The sequence below is a fragment of the Pygocentrus nattereri genome, chromosome 17 (assembly GCF_015220715.1).
Source record: "Pygocentrus nattereri isolate fPygNat1 chromosome 17, fPygNat1.pri, whole genome shotgun sequence".
In the NCBI taxonomy this organism is placed as follows: Eukaryota; Metazoa; Chordata; class Actinopteri; order Characiformes; family Serrasalmidae; genus Pygocentrus; species Pygocentrus nattereri.
The window spans coordinates 15,111,309-15,133,459 of record NC_051227.1 but is presented as its reverse complement, the minus strand read 5'-3'; the positions used below and the strand labels follow the sequence as shown (position 1 = coordinate 15,133,459).

General features: G+C 40.3%; 1 protein-coding gene across 4 annotated transcripts in view; it reads right to left on the bottom strand.

Moving 5' to 3' along the window:
- LOC108432509 (telomerase protein component 1-like) overlaps positions 1 to 22,151 on the bottom strand; it is a 71,457-nt gene that overhangs the window by 42,874 nt on the left and 6,432 nt on the right. For 3 of the 4 annotated variants that reach the window (XM_037546726.1, XM_037546728.1, XM_037546727.1), the window contains exons 5-19: positions 19,938 to 20,087; positions 18,115 to 18,279; positions 17,552 to 17,689; positions 16,115 to 16,186; positions 14,698 to 14,819; positions 12,871 to 13,028; positions 12,313 to 12,422; positions 12,106 to 12,184; positions 10,391 to 10,583; positions 7,391 to 7,610; positions 4,409 to 4,561; positions 2,760 to 2,831; positions 1,945 to 2,066; positions 1,712 to 1,777; positions 668 to 814 (exon numbers count right to left, since the gene is read on the bottom strand). In XM_037546726.1, the coding sequence (XP_037402623.1) occupies positions 668 to 814; positions 1,712 to 1,777; positions 1,945 to 2,066; positions 2,760 to 2,831; positions 4,409 to 4,561; positions 7,391 to 7,610; positions 10,391 to 10,583; positions 12,106 to 12,184; positions 12,313 to 12,422; positions 12,871 to 13,028; positions 14,698 to 14,819; positions 16,115 to 16,186; positions 17,552 to 17,689; positions 18,115 to 18,279; positions 19,938 to 20,087 (1,967 nt within the window). Of the gene's footprint in view, positions 1 to 667; positions 815 to 1,711; positions 1,778 to 1,944; positions 2,067 to 2,759; positions 2,832 to 4,408; positions 4,562 to 7,390; positions 7,611 to 10,390; positions 10,584 to 12,105; positions 12,185 to 12,312; positions 12,423 to 12,870; positions 13,029 to 14,697; positions 14,820 to 15,659; positions 15,679 to 16,114; positions 16,187 to 17,551; positions 17,690 to 18,114; positions 18,280 to 19,937; positions 20,088 to 22,151 lie in introns of those variants that run through there. The other variant, XM_017706372.2, reaches the window with a different exon arrangement.

Here is a 22,151-nt window from a genome sequence, read left to right as displayed (position 1 = left end):
CACCAGTTTAGCCCCGCCCACTCACTGAAGTTCTAAAGAGTGTTTTGCTCCTGATAGCTTTTTGAATACTGTGCAGCCAATCAGAACAGAGCTCATTTAAATATTAATCAGTCTTAAAGGCACGGTAACAAAAACGGCCTGTTTAATTGTAAATGACGTGGAGAGGATGGAAAACGGTCATGAAAAAATTATTCATGGCCATTTTTGATAATAAACCCACCCAAATATTATAAGTGGACCTCATGGGAAACATACAAGAAAATATAGGATACAGTATAGGATACAGGCCCTTTATGTTGGGCCATACTGTCCATTTTAACCTGTAACAGCAGCGTCAGAAGCCACATAAGCATGTCTATTACAGACTATTTAACAAGTTTAGAGCACATGTGGGGTTATATTTAGGCATACTGTTAGCATGAGGCTAATCGGTATGGGCTTTATTACTCGTGAGATATATTAGCCTCGTAGGCCAGATTGGCTGAAGGTTCTGAAGATTGCCTATGTTTGACTTTTGTATACTTTTCATATTTTAACTATTTATTTAAAAACTGTTTAGACACAAACCTTTAACTTTCCATGTTCTCAGGTTTTGCTGTTCAGTTTAAGGCCATATCTAATAATCTTACAAGCCAAGACTTACAAGCCGATGTCACGATGGAGGTACCTGAGTTTGGGCGCGGCGGGCAATGGGACGATGTCAGCTGCTCTCTTGGGCTTAGCAGCGCCTCCTGCTGGTGGAGGGATGTTGTGTAGCTTGTCAATTTGCTCCAAGTGGTCCAGGAGCCTGGAGGACCCTCTCTCTGAAATAAACCTAACCACAGAGGACTTCCTCAGCACTCTAGCAACGACACCAAACCTGTTTCGGCTTTCCTTAGAGAGAGCTTTGTTTTACATTTCAAATCTAATTATATAAATATGTATAATTTAAATAACATTACATTTAAATTCGGTTCATAATCTGTAACCGTCAAAAAGGAACAAAACGATCAGGATGTTTTTCATTCCACAAAACAAGGCGGAGTAACACTTTAATTGATAGTGATACGGTAATAATCCATTAATACTGCATCATTTATATATTAATGAATTATTCATTAAGCATTTCTGATAAGTGATTATTAATTAGTAACTGATAGTTTAGTTTGTCATTAGTTCACAGCTTAATTACTCAGCTGTGTAGTAACTGCTGCTTATTACACTGCTTATAAACTGATAAGGATATTTACACTGGCAATAATTACATTAAATCAGTAAATTACTTAAGAGATAATTAACAGTATCAACACAAGTACTTGTTAGTGCTCTTGTTACTTATTTAAATATGATTATCAGTTTATCATCACTTAAATAAGCAGGAGTTAGTACACACTTAGTGAGTAATTAAGCTGGACAAGCTAAACAATCAGTTTACAGTGTAATCAATTTCTAATTATTAAGTTTTTAATCAGTAACTATTAGTTAATGACCAGTTAATCAACATATTAAAAAATTGAGTATTTATTTACTTTTAAGCATACAATTATGTATAATAAAATATTGTTCCTTGTACAAAATATGCCTAGACTGAATGTTTACAATCTGCATTTTCAACACAATTTCCATTTCAGAGCCAGAAATCCCTCATACTGTATCGTGTTAGTACACGCGCCGGAAACACCTGTGACTTCTACGGGTTAATCATTCACTACTTAACGAAATCTGATCTTACCTGAGGATCTGTTCACTAAAGCCACACAGACAGAAACTTCTGGGATCTTCAGGATTGGGAGGATTACTAAAGCACAAGCAACGAAAACGTCACTGCTTAAATAAACTATAAACAATATACAATACACTATAATAGTAATATAATAATATAATACTACAATAGACGGACAGACGAATAGACAGACAGACAGAGAGATAAACCAAGAGACAGACAGACAGACAGATAAAGCTTACAATCCTCTCAGTAATATGTTGACCAGTAAAGGGTCATTGCTGGTTTCCTTCCTGTACTTTTTAATTTCTTCACTCACAAACCAGTCAGTGTAGCAATCATTCAGCATCATTATATTATCCACCTGTGCGAAAGAAAACACAGCACTGATTGAACCGTATCAAAGGCCTTCAAAGGGGAACTCCACCCATTTTCTGAAATGTCACTATAATTGAACGGTTTAGATGTAAACAGATGCGTTCAGAGCGGTTTGGTGTGAAATTCTCTGTTCTAGAGAAACTCACAGAGTGAGAATTGTTCACAGTGGTGGTGATAGGAACCAGAAGTCCACCTCTAAAAGCTCCTCAGAGAAAGTTCCTATATGAAATGGTTATGATTTCACTGCCTGATGTATTACACACTGTTTTACGGTAGTTTGAAGAAGATAAAACCTATTTCTTTAACTCATGGTGGAGGACTAACTACAAAGTATTATGAGACAAAATAAATCCATACAGAAATTTTTTTTTTTTATTTATAAAAACACACACCACTGTGTTACATGATCAAACATTCATTATAAAAGCTCAGAAGACTCGTGTAGGTTCTCTGGTGGTTCTGGATAGTAAATAAAATGTCCATATTTGTGTTGTAGGTTCCTGGTTCCTATCACCACCACTGTAAAGACAACTGAACCATTTCTGTCAGAGTCTAAATGACTCTGTTTACATCTCAATGAATTATGAATTATGCAGAAATTTTGAAAAATCAGTGGAATTCCCCTTTAAAGTATTTGAGAACTCAAATCTGCATGAAAACAAACACGAAGATACAAAACCTTTGTTTTCTCTTCAAGCAGCTTGCAGAAGAAGCTGCTGTGTGGAATCTTCTCAGATGAACTGGATGAATCCTAAAGAGATGCATTAAGAAATTCAGAATTACCTCATAAATATCCAATAAACACTGTTAATATAAACCTGAGGACAACCGTTTCTGTGTTCCATCATCTACACTACAGAACATAGTCTCTTAACAAGTGAAAACAGTCAATAAATCTATCCCTCATTATGAGGCTGCTGTAAGAATATTCTAAGATTATTCCACCTGTTTCTGTACATTTTTACTAGTTTTAAGTGATTTTATCTGGTGAAAGTGTCTGATTCCATTGGCAGATTAGTTCACTTGTTTGGAGAAATAATGAAGATAATTTTGCTCATTTCAAGAAATAATGATTAAAACAAGGAACATGATCTGCCAATGAACTCAGACACTTTTATGAGATAAAACTGCTTAAAAACAAGTAAAAATGTCTAGAAATAAGTTCAATAATCTCACAGTATTCTTACAGCAGTCTCAGAATGAGAAATAGTAGATATACTGACTACATTTAAGATGTTTACACTCACTAAGACACCATTTCTTGCAGTGTACAATGACATCAGTGACTGCAGCAAAGTTAAAGGGCCGATATCAAGAGAAGCCCATTTTTCCTTGGTTCTTTAAAATAAGAGTTTAATGTAGTTTGTAAACATTGTTTAAATGTTGTTCACTCCCAAGTCCATAGACGGAAACTAAGCTCCTGTTCTTAATTCATTTGGTTTCGTGATGTCAGAGTTTTAACTTAGACTATGTCTAAAATGAGGCGCAATACAGGACAGCCAATCAGAACAGAGCTCTTTTACATACATCAGTTTTAAAGGCACAGTAACGAAAACAGTGTGTAATTCTAAGGGATAGAGTGGTTGGAAAATGGTTATATGAAAATGAATTGTAATTCGGTTTGAAACGTTCACATTACCAGGTTAAAGTGGCACAAATCCGATTCATTTCTCAAATGTGACTCAGATCTGGTGTTTTCAGGGCTGTGTGGACACAAATCTGATCTTTTCAAATCCAACCTGAGCCACTTTCATATGTGGTCCTAGATTGGATACGTATCTGATTCGTGGTCATGTGACCTTAATGTGACGCTCAGATCGGAATTCATGTGGTTTTGTTCTACCGCGCGTGACCATCATTCAGCGTTACCATGGCAGCAACGCCAAACAGACGTTAAAGCCTGTAAACGGTGGAAAAGCAGCTCGTCTCACCCTTTTCTCCTTCGTCTGGCTCTAATAATGAAGCTGAGAGCTGATCAGAGTTAATGATCTTCTCAGCGAAGCTCGTTCTGCTCGTTAGTTTGTACTGATGATGCAGTGATTCAGTCACGTGACGTTACTGAGCAGGATGAGCTCATGAGGGTCATTTCAGGCCGGTTCATCACATTAATGACAGATTTGAGTCACTGACCTAAACGAGTGTGAACGGTCATGTCAGAGAGGTCGGATTTGAACAAAAAATCAGATTTGAGCAGAAAACGGATTTGAGCAACGAGGCTTGTAATGTGAACGTAGCTAAAAACACACAAAAGTCATGCATAATGTAAGAAAATGTGCCACACACTTTAGGAGAGGTCTGTTGCATGTACTGGAAAAGCAGGGGTTTTACCGAAAGCTGCTTCATCACATGCTTCACGTTCTCCAGGAACACGTCAGACTTGAGCTTGACCTCCTGCATGCCTTTGCTGTCAGCTAACAGGAAGAGCGGCTGCTCACAGCAGTAGCTGATCATCATGGCTAACAGCAGAGCCGCTTCCTGAGGCTACAACACAGAGCAAAGCGCAGAAACGCAGCGGTTTAGACTTCAGGAAACGCAACACTTTTAAACCTTAATGCTAAACCTGATTTACACAGTAGACGTCCTGTAAGGCTGGTAGTTTGTTGCCTATGATGGCTTCTGCCGTCCTCACCACTCCTAACGGCCTTGCGGTCACAGGCTTTTTTCCACTGGAGCTATGAGGCTAATGTAGCTCATCAGCATTAACATTTTAAACCCCTATAATAAAAGAAGCAGAACTCAGTTTGTTTTTCTATGAAAGTCGAGCCGTTTTTCCCCAAATCTGGGCTATAAACTATAAACAGACGGCGTCTCTTCAGTGATCTGCTCTGGAAACATTACTTTAATAAAATAACACAAAGAGCGTCTAAGATTTTTGGCTTTCAGTAAATTGTAAGTGTATAGTAACATATGTGATCATAAAACACACATTCTGCTAACTGGAGGGGAACTTTTACCAAATAAATAAATAAATAAAAATGTACATTTACTTCATGCAGCAAGTGTACAACCCCAACTCCAATGAAGTTGGGATGTTGTGTAAAACGAATAAAAACAGAATACAATGAATTGCAAATCCTTTTCAACCTCTATTCAATTGAATACACTACAAAGACAAGATATTTAAATGTTCAGACGGATAAACTTTATTGTTTTTTGCAAATATTCACTCATTTTGAATTTGATGCCTGCAACACGTTCCAAAGAAGTTGGGACAGGGGCGTGTTTACCACTGTGTTACATCACCTTTCCTTTTAACAGCACTCAATAAGCATTTGGGAACTGAGGACACTAATTGTTGAAGCTTTGTAGGTGGAATTCTTTCCCATCCTTGCTTGATGTACAGCTTCAGTTGCTCAACAGTCCGGGGTCTTCGTTCTCGTATTTTGTGCTTCATAATGCACCACACATTTTCAATGGGAGACAGGTCTGGACTGCAGGCAGGCCAGTCTAGTACCCGCACTCTTTTACTACGAAGCCACGCTGTTGTAACACGTGCAGAATGTGGCTTGGCATTGTCTTGCTGAAATAAGCAGGACGTCCCTGAAAAAGACGTTGCTTGTATGGCAGCATATGTTGCTCCAAAACCAAAATATATGGCTTTCGCTTTGCATGGCACAGTTTTAACTTGCACTTGTAGATGGAGCGATGAACTGTGGTCACTGACAGTGGTTTTCTGAAGTGTTCCTGAGCCCATGTGGGAATATCCGTTACGGAATGATGTCGGTTTTTAATGCAGTGTCGCCTGAGGGATCGAAGGTCACGGGCATTCAATGTTGGTTTTCTGCCTTGCCACTTACTTGCAGAGATTGACTCTGTTTACATCTAAACCATTTAATTATGGAGACATTCTAGAAAATGGGTGGAGTTCCCCTTTGAAGGCCTTTAATACAGTTAATACGGTTCTAGAGAAACTCACAGAGTCAGAACTGTTCACAGTGGTGGTGATAGGAACCAGACGTCCACCTCTTAAAGCTCCTCACAGAAAGTTCATACATGAAATTGTTATGCCTGATGACTGAGACACTGTTTTATGATAGTTTTGAGAAGGTTTTTTGTGCTAAAAATATAATTTTAATTAATAAGAGAACCATTCTGAACCATTTCACACCAAACCACACTGAAACTCTCCGTTTACATCTCAAACATCAAATAAAATTGGTGGAATTCCCCTTTAAGCTAGTGTTCAGATCTTAAAAGCTTTCTGTACGAGCGCGTGAGAAAGCAAACAATGATTACACACAGCTTTCATCCACACTTGAGTCCTGTACCACAAACAAATCATGTACTTGAGTTAAAGTAGAGACACCTGAGGTAAAATATTACTGCAGTAAAAGTAGAAGTTCCTCCTTTTAGACCTCCACTTGAGTAAAAGTACTAAAGTATTTACCTTCAAATGTACTTAAGTATCAAAAGTAAAAGTACTAAAAGAGTAATTCTGGCTCTGATGTCCTGTTATCATTTTTATAACAAGACTCGCTTCATGAACTCATTTCAGGTGAAAGTCCTCCAGCATCTCTCTTGGTAAACCAGTCTTTTAATAGAACGTCATTAATTAGTGTCGCTGACGTCTATTAAAATGATCAGAAGCACAAAACACTGAAGGTAAACAGTTTCCATCAGGGAGAACCGAGTGGCTCTGAAATCACTTTTTACACACAAGCAAAGTTTCAGTTTCAGATTTATTTACAACTTAGTTCCAAGTTTAAGTTTAATAAAAACTGGCTTTAAACTCAGGATCACAAATGAGCTCCTTTACTATGTTGATCTGTAGGCCTCTGTTCATAAACATAAACCAGCCCAAACTAATTTACTATAAAATGAAATGGTGTTTGTAGAAATTCAGAAAAAAGCCGCGTCAGTCACGACTGCATATGTGGACATATTTCTATATTGTGCTCTATTTACACAAAGTTAGGTTAGTTCATCATTTATGTTGAACAGACTCTCCCAAAATTTTACGCTGCTACGCTAACGTTGAACCGTGTGCTGCACTGGGTCGGTATGACCAACAGGTCAAAACAAGCTCAGAACAAAGTGACCGCTGGGCCCTGATTGAAGTTCTTGCTTTGCACTTCTTTCGTTTTGACATGTTACGTTTTTATACACACAGAAACCAAAAGGAACGACAGATTTCTCAAAATGTGGTGGAGGAAAAAGTCAGATATTAGACTCTGAAATGTAGTGGAGTGAAAGTGAAAAGTCACCCAGAATGGAAAAACAGATACACAAAAAAATACTTAAGTACAGAAACTAGTTACATTTACTTAATTACTGTCCACCATGCAACATGTAGAGATGTCTGTATCTTACCGAAGCTGAAAGGCTTGTGTTGTCTGTGCTGTCTGAAACACCTGGAGGCATGCAGATGTCTTCAGCTCCTTTCCATTCACGGCCCACCATCCAATTGTTTGTGAAGACGATGAGCGTGCGTCCAGACAAAGGAGGGACGTTGTATCTGCAGGAAATCTGCACAGCTTTCTCCAGAGCCTGACGATAGCGCTCCAGCAGCTCCGGGGTGTACTTCTTCACTCTAAGGGGCCAATTAAGAGCAGCTTACTGAGACATTCCAACTTTATTCAACTGCAACAACTCAGCTCTTACTTCAAATTCCAATCCTATGTCTGAATTTGTACCCAAGTGTCTCTTCCTGCCGGTCTCTCTAGTTCATGTGCCCTTCTTTATGTTCTTCTGGCTCTGCCTTCTGTATATTCCCTCTACCCGTGTCTTGTCTGTAGCCCCTATGTGTTGTCATTAATCTCAGCTGGTTTTGGGTTCATGTGTCTGTAATTACGCCCCTTCGTTTCTCTTGTTCTTTGTGATGCAAAAACTTTTTTGACCTACATGTTTAAACTGCATTAAAGGGCCCATATACTAATTTTTTTCATGTCATGCATTTAAGGTCCAATCATGACATTTCTGAGCTTTTATTTACCATAAATCATAAATCATTTTTATACCCCTTGGAAATAAATTAAACAGGATGTTTTTTGTTGCTGTGTCTTTATGGCTGATCTACACTCTTAAGAAAAGATGGTTCTTCAAGGGGAGTAAGGAAAATGGTTCCATATAGAACCATGAGCACTCAAAAGAACACTCTGCATGATTAAAGTGTTATTTGCATGGAGAATGTGTTGTATATAATCCTCTATATAACCCTTTTGAAAAGGGTTCTATATAGCACCAAAAAGGGTTCTTTTACTGTTACGATGTCAAGCTTGTAAAAACAGAGGAACCCTTTTTCAAGGTTCTATATAGAACTATATGCAACAGATATTCCATCAATCTGTGGAACCCTTTCAGAATGCAAAGAACCCTTTAATCAGGAGCTGTGCTCTGATTCGCTGCACACACTGAAGCGTTTCTAATAACCTCAATGGAAGTGGGTGGAGCCAAACTGCTGCATACATGTCAGTGTGCTCATTTTCGCTGACATCACAAAGACAGTGAACTCAAAACAGGCTCTGCAGTTTAGTTGCCATAAGTGGACCTTATGGACTGGAGAGCGAAGGGCATGTTTTAAAAATGATGATGTTTATGTACTACATCAAATTTTTATTTATTTATTTATTTATTTTTCATTAGGAAAATGTGCATGTCATTTATTTTCAATCCATGTTACAAACCCCGGTCGTAATAGCCTGTTTGCGCCCATTTTGTATGCTGCACGGTCGTTGTGTCATGTGCAAGTTCATGGTTGGCCACTTGGGGCGCCCTTCTGTATAAAAAGGTCCCTAAGTTTCCATCTCAGGAGACGTTCAGGGCTCTCTCCCCTCTGATGTGACCTGGAACAACATCTGTCCAGACCAGCTTGGCACTCTTCACTCCAGTCTGCTTCACTGTGCCTCCACTGTTAAAATTGTGACCGGTTGTTTAGACTTTGTGAGCTTAGGGATCGTAGGAAACGAGTGCCACTTTGATCTGGTTACTTTTTCTCCTGTTTTAAGGTAGGGAGGTAGGATAGCCATGTGTCTTTTTCCTTCTTTTATTTTAAGGTTCGTTTTTCAGTAAATTATTATATGCTCATCCCTGAAGCCATCACCCCTATTCGGTTTAGCCTCTTGCCACCTTGCATACGTCTAAGTCTAAATAAGCCTGCAGTTTTCTGGCCTTACCTTAGACTGGGTCATAGCAGTCCACTTATGACATCTGATATCTGTAAACATTTCAGTGAGTACATTTACATGCACTTAATAGTCCGATCATAATCGTAATAAATACGATCTAGAAATCTGATTAAGAAATTTGATAAAGAGGCTGGATTTTCTCAGTAATCAGATTTCTCAGTGCTGTGAACTCTTACTCTGATTTCTTTCAGATTTCTCAGTCTAAGCATGTGACTGCAGTACTGGAAACAAGCAAGCAGTGTTGCTGCAAGATGCAGCAAAACACTTTTGGAGCAACACTGAAACCGAATACATGCTTGACGAAATGAAGGATTTAAATATTCCTCTTTTTTTTTTTTTTTTTTTTTTAATTTTTACCCGATTTTCTCCCCAATTTAGTCGTCTCCATTCCATTCCGATTCCACTACTTTAGGACTCACCCAATCACACAATACTACTAACGCTAGGAGGGTGAAGGCAGCACAGGCTTCCTCCCAGACCTGTGAAACCAGCCACCGCTTCTTTTAGAACTGCCGCTCACGCATCGTCAGCCGAACACGCTCGGAGGAAAGCGCCAACCGCCAGATCTGTTACGTCAGCTAACAGACGCCTGCGCTGACTAGTATCGCGCTGAGTGATGGGGGAGAAGGGGGGGGGCAACCTACCCACCCAGAGAGAGCGAGGCCATTGTGCTCTCTTGGACTCCCGGCTACAGACGGCTGCAGCAGCACCAGGGATCAAACTTGCGATCTCCTGATGACAGAGAAAGCGCCTAGACGGTTGCGCCACTTGGGAGCTATTCCTCATCTTCTAGATGATGTGTGTTCATATTTTCAGGTAAAGTGGCTCGATGTTTTAAAAAGAAGCTGTGGGATGACGTTCGAGTTTTACATTATGTTTACATCATGTCTTGTTCTGAGAGTTTATTGGCTGGTTGTAAAGCAGAAATCTGATTACTGTCTGACTCATGCAGACTTGGAGTTTCCCCATTATCTGATTACTCAAGTACATGTAAATGCACTTTGAGTCCTTTAAGAACTCTGTACTGATTTATTCTTTTGTGGATTTCTTATGCGGTGTAGTTCAGTATCTCTAATAGACTTGGTTAAGTGGTTTCAGACACTGTATCACACACTCTTATCTATAAATATGGACTGAACTGTGTTTAAGGCTGAATTTTGCCTTTAGGGATGTGTTGAGTACGGACCTTGCTTTGTGCTGTAGTTTGCGTTTCATGTTGTACAGGCTGTGGACGAACGGCACCCCCAGAGCCGCTCGGAGTCTCTTCCGGCCGGCTACATCCCAGTTGTACCGCCTGTAACGCCTGCACTTCGGAATCCTTTTCAGAATTCCCCGCAAAATGTCCTTACTGCTGGCCAGCTGCTTCACAGGACCACTGACTGGGAGAACAAGGACATCACACATTTACCATACAGACTTGTTTGAGAAACTGAAAGAAACTGAGTTTCCTGAAACAAATGGAACCTGTAAAAATGGTAAATTGTGGACATACATATTACATGAATAATGAGTTCATTCCCATTATAATGAATTGTCATAAATCATGTTTTTTTTTTATTGTGCATTCCAGGTAATATCAATTTATTTGCAGTTGAGTTGTTTTGATTAAGTAAAAATAACTAAAAAATTTTAAAAATACAGGTAACTTACTAAATTAAACTTTTTTTTATTTTATTAAATTTTGTTTTTTGGCAAAAGCAATGAATTTCTTCAGTCAGTTCATGTTTCAGAGTTAAACTGAGGCTCACTGAATAATACTGAATAATAAGCTTACTGAGTAATAAGCCTTGGAATGATATGATGATTTTGATAGTAAAGGTTTAGGGCCGACCAGTAAGACTTCAGTTTTATCAGTGTTTAGCACGAGAAAGTTATCGTGCATCCAGAGCTTTAAATCAGAAATACAAGCGATTAGTGTATTGGGAGGGGAATCTGAGGGTGGGTGTGTGGGTGTGTGAGGGTGGGTGTGTGGGTGTGGGAGGGTGGGTGTGTGTGTACTGAGATATAACTGAATATCATCATCATAACGTGGCCATGGCGGCACGGTGGCGTGGTGGGTAGCGCTGTCGCCTCACAGCAAGGAGGGCCTGGGTTCGATTCCCCGGCCGGGTGACCAGGTCCTCTCTGTGTGGAGTTTGCATGTTCTCCCCGTGTCTGCGTGGGTTTCCTCCGGGTTCTCCGGTTTCCTCCCACAGTCCAAAAGACATGCAGTCAGGCCAATTGTGTAAAATGATCAAATTGTAAGTCGCTCTGGATAAGAGCGTCAGCCAAATGCTGTTAATGTAATGTAATGTAATAACAATGAAAGTTAAGGCCATGGCGAATGATCTGGCCAAGAGGTGAGATGTAGATTAAGAAAAGTAGGGGTCCAAGAACTGAGCCCTGAGGGACACCACATGATAGAGGGGTAGGGTTATATGACCCTCCAAACCCAGGTCTTTCAGAGACCCTCAAAACACAGTGTTATGAGGAGAGAAAAAAAGAAAAAGAAAAAAAAAGAAAAACCGGCAAAGAGAATTTTCTGTTAAAAAGTAACGATAACTCCTATGGTCAGTTCATGTTTCAGAGGTAAACAAAGCCATTTAATGGACACAAGTTTCTTTGAAGTGCGATATTTAACATCTTCAACATAAAACAAGCAGGTAAAGAGCTGCAACAAAAGCAGCTCATTAATGGTCAATATTAAACATATGTAAGATCAGACCTGGGAAAATCCTAAGGCTGAATCTTAAACAGCTCACTGAATAATAAACCTTAGAATGTAATAAGCCTGAGATTATAAGTGGTTAACAATGTTTACATCACATATTAAATCTTTTGTTCCACAAAAATCAAGGAAAATAGCCTTTTCCTTATATTAGCCCTTTAAAAGTGAAACACGCACAGAGTAGCTTGGCTTACCAAACCTGTTGAGCTCCAGAATCACTTTATACGCAGACAGGAAGCGGAAAGGAAACTGCCGGCTCTGGATCACAGCATTCTGTAACAACAACCCACCAAAATTTTGGTGACATCTACTTATACAAGGATTTTTTATATTTTTAATTTCCAGGTTTTACAATAACAACGAAGACAAAGAGGCAAGAAGAAGTGAATTAAGGTGATCACCTTAGAGGTCAGTCTTTTCAGGATCCGCTCGTGGTGCTTGTCGCTGATGCCCTGCGTGATCATGTTCCTCAGGTTCCTCAGCATGGCCATGAAGGGCAGAGAGTTATCATCTACAACCACATAACACAACACACTCAGTAGAACCACAACACAGCAACACAGCATGTTAACTAAATCCAGCTATATCTTGGGGTCCAAGAACTGAGCCCTGAGGGACACCACATGATAGAAGGGTACAATGTTATGAGGAAAAAAAAGAAAAACTGGCAAGATAGCTGAGCAAAAGACTAAAGAAAACCACAAATGTGAGAATTTTCTCTGTTAAAAAGTAACGATAACCATTGTATTTTCCTAGTTTAATGTCATTTCAGTGTATTATGGTTCTTTTATTCATAACAAGCATAAAAATTGCTAGTAGTTTGCTGATGTCTTGGTAGCTAGCTCGCTAAATTTCCCACTAAATGGTGTAGCAGTCACACTCTGGCATCTCAGCTGTGTGACTCTCTGTGTATGGGGAAAGAGACAGAAAGAAGGAGAGACATTAGTTATGAATCAGACCTATGAGTTTTTCCCACACAGCAGCATTGTTTCCCTCCAGACTCAGTCTGGTCTCCCAGGTGTTCAGCTGCTTGAGCTTCATTCGCTGACCAGCTCGTTCGCTCTGCCACACACCACTCAGACCACTGCGCACAAACGCCCTCAAATCAGCCGGGTACCTGTAACACACAAAAACAATACATCCCATAGGAATTACACTATAGATGCATTTGTGTGTACATGTATATACAACTCCATTTGGGCGCTGTGAAAAATGTAAATAAAAGCAAAATGATGATGTGCAAATCATTTACACCCTATATTTCATAGAAAGTGCTTCAAAGACAACATATCAAATGTTAAAACTGAGAAAATTTTTAAAAATATTTGGCAATTTTGAATTTGATGCTAACAACTCATTCCAAATGTTAGCACGTTGGCAACAAGTCAGTAATGTGACTGGTTATAAAAAGAGCATCTCAAGGAGGGAGAGTCTTTCAGAGGTATGATGAGGAGGGGTTCACCACTCTGTGAAAGACCATCAAATAGTGCAACTATTCAAGAAGAACGTATCTCAACATAAAAAGCAAAAGTTCCTTGCTATTTTCATCATCTACAACACATAATAACATGAAAAGAAATTATGTAAGGTACGAGGCCAAAAAAATCAGTATTTGTTGCCCATGATCTTTGGGCCCTCAGACGGCACTGAATTAAAAACAGACATGATTCTGTAGTGGAAATCACTGCATGGGCTCAGAAACACTTCTGAAAACCACTGTCTGTGAAAACATTTCATCACTGTATCTACAAATACAAGTTAAAACTCTAAAACACAAAGAAGAAACCAAATAAAAACAGATGCAGAAATGCTGCCACCTTCTCTGGGCCTGAGCTCATTTAAAATCGACTGAAGGGAAGTGCAAAAGTGTCCTGCGGTCCGACGAATCAACATTTGAAATTCTTTTAGGAAATCATGGACACCGTGTCCTCTAAAGACTACTCTAGGGCTAAAGACCAATCAACTTGTTATCAGTGCTCAGTTCAAAAGCCAGAATTCATGATGGTTTAGGGGGGCATTAGTGCACATGGCATGGGTGATGTGCTCATCTGTGAAGGCGCCATTAATGCTCAATGATATACATGTTTTGGCAACATATGCTGCCGTCCAGACGACGTCTTTTTCAGAGAAGGCCTTGATTATTTCAGCAAGAAGATGTCAAACCACATTCTGCATGTATTACAGCAGCATTGCTACGTATTAAAAGAGTCTCGGTGCTAAACTGTCACCTGCAACATCTATCATTAAATCCTATTCACATTCTGCACAGTGTCCCAACTTTTTCGGAAATGTATTTTTTTTTGTACATATACATACATATATACATATCATATACATACACACACACGCACACACACACACACACGCACATGCATGTGTATATATATATATATATATACACACATACACACACACACACATGCATACATATATATATATATATATATATATATATATATATGTATATACACATGCATACTACATATATTACTATATGAAATATCTGTTCTGTAGAAATATATCCCAGATGTTTATATTTATTTAATAACTTACTATATTTATATTATATATTATTTAATATATGTACATAATTTATAGTGTTATACGTAAGTGTTAGCACAACTAGTCATACACAAACGTTTAAATGTTTTATTTTCTTTCTATATGTTTCAGTGCCTGTTCCATTTAAATGGCCCTTATGTATTCGTCTGTATGTATATGTAATTATTTAATCTGTGTATAACGTGAGCAGGATGCGCTGTGGTCAGTTTCACAGTGTTACAAACCTCTTCCCCAGAATGCTCATGACCATCTCAGCAGGCTGCTTGATATGGAGATGTTTTATCAGCTTCTTCATGTTAAACTCCTTCTGTTTCTTATCCACTACTCGACGCTTGGACATCTCCATCTGAAACATCACACACACAGCATTATTAAGCACACACACATACATATACATACTATACACACACACACACACACATATATATTAGGGGTGGGAATCTCTTGGCACCTCAACCACTTCACAGGCTGTGATGCGATTCTAAGACGATTATTTTTCTATAGATTTCTATTTTCTTACTGTGTGATGACTTGGTAGTTTTAAAGCAAATTATCTGTAATTTTCTATAATGAATTTACTTCCAATATCTTTTATTAATAGATCAAGGGTTCTGGTATTGTTACGATGTCAAATTTGTAACAGTAGAAGAACCCTTTCTGGAGCTATATAGAACCATTTTCAAAAAGGGTTCTTTGAGCATTCATGGCTCTATACAGAACCATTCTCTTTACTGAAGAACAGTTGAAGAACCATATTTTTAATGTGTGTGGTGTACCAAGTATTACAGGTGGCTTTTAATCATTTTTGAACTCCAGTTTTGGAAACTCCTGTTTTTTCCCTACTTACTTTTCTTAGATTTTCTCCTTCGTTATGCAAGTAGATTGTCTTATAACTAATCTTCTCAGAAATAGCTTCTGAAAACTGAGTAACTGGTCCTTAATGACTGCTTTGAATGGAAGTGAAATAAAAGAAGGATGGTCTCTGTCTATTACACAGTACTGTAGCTCCTGAAATTCAGCACTATCACACCCTAATACACAGTCTTCATCCAGTTTATGTGTTATGAATAAATCTAGTGTGGATTAACTCTTCTGTGGTGTTGTGTTTGTTACTCAGTGGTCTGGTGGATCCACCACATTATTGTTTTTTAAATCAATACAGCCATAACAATTTATCTAAAAATACCAGATGTTTAAAATATCACAAGTGTCCAGCGCAGAGTTCTCCTTTAGCAGCTGTAGCCATTCAGCAGCCTGTTCATGTTGTCCACCCTCACACACACACTAACAGCAGGCCATGTAGGACGAGAACAGAGTGAAGGACACAGCAATTCCACACTTTTCCTCCCAGCAGGTTCAGCCCAACACCACATGTGTAATATAAAATGTATGGGGAGTGAATAGAGTGAAGACACTGGAAATGGGTTATTTTATATGTTCTCCACAGAAAATGAGCAAAGGCCAAAATCAGAGGCTGAAATAATAATAAATCACATCATTTTTCTTTTGGTAAACATTGAAAATGCATCCCACAGACCTGAACACCACACAAGGGTTTACACTGCCAGCAACCGTGTGAACTGCATGCAGACAGCAGAATGGCAGTTTGACTGTCTCAGTGAGAAGAAGAAAAGCACTCACAAATTTTTTCAGCCCTTCTGTGTCTGATCTGACGAGATTAGCCCACTTCTCCCACTGCTCAGCAGACGGCTCCTGCAGGGACACGATCACCAACAGTGAGATATATATAGAGAGTGTGTATGTATATGTATATTTTATTATAACTTTTCATGGAACGACACTATAGAAATGAAACTTGGATATAATTTAAAGTAGTCAGTGTGCTGCTTGTATAGCAGTGCAGATTTACTGTCCTCTGAAAAGAACTCAACACAGACATTAATGTCTAAAAGCTGGCAACAGAGTCCACCTCTCAAGGTGTCAATATTTAGGGTGACCACCATTATTATCTAGCACTGGCGGAACCCTCTTGGGCATGAAATTCACCAGAGCTGCACAGGTTGCTACTGCAATCCTCTTCCACTCCTCCATGATGACGTCACGGAGCTGGTGGATGTTAGACACCTTGCTTTCCTCCTCCTTCCTCTTGAGGATGCCCCACAGGTGCTCAATTGGGTTTAGGTCTGGAGACATACTTGGCCAGTCCATCACCTTTACCTTCAGCAAGGCAGTTGTCATCTTGGAGGTGTGTCTGGGGTCGTTATTGTGTTGGAAAACTGCCATGCCGCGCAGTTTCCAAAGGGAAGGGATCATGCTCTGCTTCAGAATGTCACAGTACACGTTGGAATTCATGTTTCCCTCAGTGAACCGCAGCTCCCCAGTGCCGGCAGCACTCATACAGCTCCAGATCATGATGCTACCACCACCATGCTTGACTGAAGGCAAGAAACAGTTGTCTTGGTACTCCTCACCAGGATGCCACCAAACATGCTGGACACCATCTGAGCCAAACGAGTTTATCTTGATCTTGTCAGACCACAGGACATGGTTCCAGTAATCCCTGTTTTTGGACTGCTTGTCTTCAGCAAACTGTTTCCAGGCTTTCTTGTACATCAACTTCAGAAGAGGCTTCCTTCGGGGACGACGGCCATGCAGACCGTGTTGATGCATTGTGCAGTGTATGGTCTGAGCACTGACAGGGTAATCTCCCACTTCTTCAACCTCTGCAGCAATGCTGGAAGCACTCATCTATTTTCTGAAGCCAACCTCTGGACATGACGCTGAACATGTGGACTCAGCTTCTCTGGTCAACCCTGGCAAGGCCTGTTCGATGTGGAACCTGTCCTGGAAAACCGCTGTATGACCTTGGCCAATGTGCTATAGCTCAGTTTTCTGGGTGTTAGCGATCTTCTTATAGCCTAGGCCATCTTTGTGGAGACCAACAATTCTATTTCTCGCATCTTCGTTGTCCCTCCATGGTGTCATGTGACTCGTTAGAGTAAGTTGTTAATGGGGAGTAGGGCTGTTAAAAAGCTCTGTGCTATCCACTATGCCACCGTGCTGCCCGCTAGTTCAGTATCAGTGTCAGTTTAGTCGGTTGTCGATTGTGTACTTTACCTCCACTTTGCGTTTCTTCTTGTTGTGTTTGCAGCGGTGTTTGCGTGTGTTGTACTTGGCCAGCTGATACTCGCTGAACTGCTTAAATTTGTCCACCAGAGCTTTCTTCAGACACGAGGGGAGAGACGAGCTGAAACACTGAGAGAGTAAACAAAGACAAACAGAGTCACACATATTGCTTCATAGTATTTCAACATTTGTTGAGGTTTGTGAGTGGAAGCACAAGGTGGGTGTTTCTAATAAAGTGGCCAGTGAGTGGTAGCACAAGATAGATGTTTCTAATAAAATGGCCAGTTAGTGGAAGCACAAAGTGGGTGTTTCTAATAAAGTGGCCAGCTAGTGGAAGCACAAGGCAGGTGTTTCTAATAAAGTGGCCACTGAGTGTATGCAAACAGTGAGCAAATCTTCCGGCTATGTTGGCTCTAATTTGTGTGCCAGTCAAAACCAAAAGAGAAGAAGAGTCAATCCTGACTTTGCGCTCTCTGAGCTCTACAATGGCTGAGATATAACCAGTGTTTTTTAGGTCCAACATCATTAACCTCCGTTAATGCCCCCCAACTTACCACGCTGTAGATCCTGGTCACTTCCAGCCAGTCAGATGGCAGCTGAACCGCAGCACCGAAGTACCTCCTCAGGTGGGGTTTAGACTCAGGCAGGTGGGCTGCCAGGGCCAACAGGAAGTTGGCGGTTATACGGATGTTCAGCTCCTGTCTGGTGTAGACGGCCACCTGACGGAGGAATGAAAATCAGATGATTAGAGACACAGATGAGGGGTTTTAGTGACGGGTGCGTGAGCAGCATTTGTAAATGAGAATGAAAAATGAGAAGAGTGGGGTGAACATTGAAACAGGACCACTGGGACATCCTTTCCATATGTCATATTATATCTACATTGATCCACAAACTGCTACGGCTTTCAACATTTTATTGAAAAACAAAAAACAATAAGAAATGTGTTTATATTTTGATATTCTGTTCATCACTGGCGTTATGCACAACTGATGATTATTAGTAACCCTGACAGTTCAGCAAGGAGATCATTTCAGCACTGATATCCGAGGACAATTCACAGGGACGAGGGGCAGGGGCTTTAAGTCAGGGGTGCTGAAATTTGTGGCAGCATTTTGGTTGTTGGATAATAATTTACTTTACTTGAAACAGAATGTATTAAAACTTGCAAGACTGCAGTGAGAGACAGTACAGACATGTACATATAGCAACACAGCAACCACTGTTGCTACACACTTTGTGTAACCCGCTTGTGTCGTCCACAATCAGGCGACATGCGCACATGAAGAGAAAGATTATTATAATGGCTAAGAAATGTGCAATGAACAATCCCATACAATCAGCAATGGTTGGAAACAGTTTAGAACTGTTTATGTGGGCAGTTTGTCAGTAAAAACTCTATACAGTTATTATTACACTATAAAAATATACTGCTAACAAAAACAAACAAATACAATCATAAATACAGTGACACGTAAAAATAACGTGGTTTTCTCTATAAAAATGTAAATGTGTTAGAGGAACACAGGTTTGGCTTCTGTCTTCTCGCTGCTCTCTAGCCATGACATGGATTTGTGGGAATGATGGAATTTAACAAATCCATATGTTGGACAACATTAACTACTTTTCAAAGTGGTGGATTATTCTCAGCACTGCAGTAACACTTACATCGTGGTGGTGTGTTAGTGTGTGTTGTGCTGGTCTGAGTGGATCAGACACAGCAGTGCTGCTGTAGTTTTTAAACACCTCAGTGTCGCTGCTGGACTGAGAATAGTCCACCAACCAAAAATAATCCAGACAACAGCGTCCTGTGACCAGTGATGAAGGACTAGAGGACGACCAACACAAACTGTGCAGCACCAGATGAGCTGTCGTCTATGACTTTACATCTACAAGGTGGACCGACAAGGTAGGAGTGTCTAATAGAGTGGACAGTGAGTGGACACAGTGTTTAAAAACTCCAGCAGCACTGCTGTGTCTGATCCACTCGTACTAGCGCAACACACACTAATACACCACCACCACGTCAGTGTCACTGCAGTGCTGAGAATGATCCACCACTCAAATAGTACCTGCTCTGTGAGGGTCCATGGGGGTCCTGACCACTGAAGAACAGGGTAACAAAGTGTCAGAGAAACAGATGGACTACAGTCTGTAACTGTAGAACTACAAAGTGCAGCTATACAGTAAGTGGAGCTGATAAAATGGACAATGAGCGTAGAAACAAGGAGGTGATCATAATTTTAATCCTGATCGGTGTATACGCGTGCACACACACACACACACACACTTGCTGTAGTGTAGAACAAACTCTACACAAAATTCAACAGAACAGAGAATGCCAGGGGTGCCCAAACTTTTGAATACAACTGCTTACCTTGAGGATGAACTCCGGGTCAGCGAGAGTGATCGCTGTGCCTATGCTTTTTAACTTCGTCCACGCGCTCCCTTTATCTTTCCAGTCGTTCTGATCCGGAGCTCTGCTCTTATTCACCAAAGAGCAGCAAACCACATTCAGCAGAAGGTTCTGAACACAAACACAGACACAGACAGGGTTCAACAGAGTGAAAGAGCGGTGAAGGAGGACCGGGATTTGTTCTTGGGTAAGAACAGAATCTACACACACTCAGGAGCACTAAGGTGAGAACAGTTATGCGCTTTATGAACACGGTACGAACCTGATATATGAACTTAAGAGAAAACATACTAACATGAATTAAGATAAAGGGACCCTTTTTAGTCCCAGAATGGGAAAATTTCACCTCTGTATTTAACCCATCCGTGCAGTGAAACACCACATACACACCAGTGAAGATACACACTAGGTGGCAGTGAGCACACTTGCCTGGAGTGGTGTGATGCCCTATCCACAGCGCCCAGGGAGCAGTTGAGGGTTAGGTGTCTTGCTCAAGGGCACTTCAGTCACATCCTGTCAGCTCAGGGGATCGAACCAGCGACCTTCCGGTCACAGGTCTGGATCCCTAACCTCCAGCCCATGACTGCTCAAAGGCACAAGCCATTACTGGCAGTTGGGGGGACTTATGACTTGTTCAAGAAGATATTGGTGAACATTTCCAAGCTATCTTCTAATGTAAAAAGTCTGTGTTTACATGCAAAGATTTCTGCCAATCTGATTGAAGACATTCCGATTACAGATGAAGACTGAGGTGTTTATTCTCTACTCAATCCAAAAATTGCACGCGTCTGTGGAGAACCGCTTAGTGTAAATGTTACCATGACAACTAGCATCACGTGAGATCCAGTCAGAGTGAGATGAGCAGCAGTGAGCAGTGCTTGTGTTTTTAAATGCTTTAAAATGACGTCAGACTCAGGAAAACGTCCTTCACATGCCCTTATTAAAGAATGCCGAGAGGAAGACGTCGTGTTCTGAGAGACTTTTATATAGACGTTATAAACTCTCATTATAACGCGACGCACATGCAGGACGGACTTAAACTTTCCGATAGGGAATGTAATCAGATACAGGCGTTTACACGGATATTATTCTTCTATTTAACAGATCATTTACACTATAACCCACCTCATTCAATCAGGTAGACATTGTATTCCAAACAGCCTCAATCGGACTAGACTATTCCGATTGAAGTGTATACATGGAAGTATTCTACTCCGACTGAGCCATTAGTCAGATTATTAATGGATTATTAGGCTGCATGTAAACCTGTCTTATTAGGGTTAAGCGATGCACTCTTCAGCCAAAAATCCATAACGATCGAGGGTGATTTGGGGGGGGTTTGTTAGTTTTAGTCTTACAAAAGGTACAAGAAAATACTCAACACACCTTAAAATACATTCTTATAGCTCAGATCTCTGGGTAAGTAATAAATATAGTTTCCTTTGTCATAGCAGAGACAATATAATGAATAAAAGCAGCCTCGCATCGTCCGTTTGTTTACTCTCAGCAGATTTCAAAATTGGGCTGTTGCTTCAAACCTGAACCTTCCAAAAAAAAAAGCCTGTGTTTCACAGAATGTTCAGCTAGTTTTTCATGATATAATGATATATGATATAATTACTGAAATAAGTGTGTGGTGTCGTGTCCATACATTCAAGCCATAAAATAAATATCATAAGAACGGATCATATGGAGCGGAGCGGTTTCTCTGACATGTGAGGGAGGAGTGGGACATAGAAAACCCGGATTGGAGCTTGGACTGAATGATTACAGAAACACTGAGTCTAGACGCTCACATGCCCTGACAGCAGGCAGAGTGCGCCTCACTGTCGGTTTGGATGGGGAGGGGGGCCAGGGGTTGCATCACGATGGTGGATCAATATTGTGATGCCTGTCAGCCATCGATAAAGGATGACGCTATTGTCTATTGGCCCAACCCTCATGTCTATACCCCACTGCTGTTCACCCAGTCAGATTTGGGTATTCACTTTACTTTGGAAAATAATTCTGAATCAAACAAAATCATATCAAAGATCAGATGAATCTTTGTGAGATTTTACAGCTCACACAAACGACAGATACAGTCTCGGACCGTGCATAATCAGGCCGAGCTACAGGAGAGGGGTTTCTGAGAAAGTGGCTGATGTAAGCAGGTTCTACACTATTAATACGGTA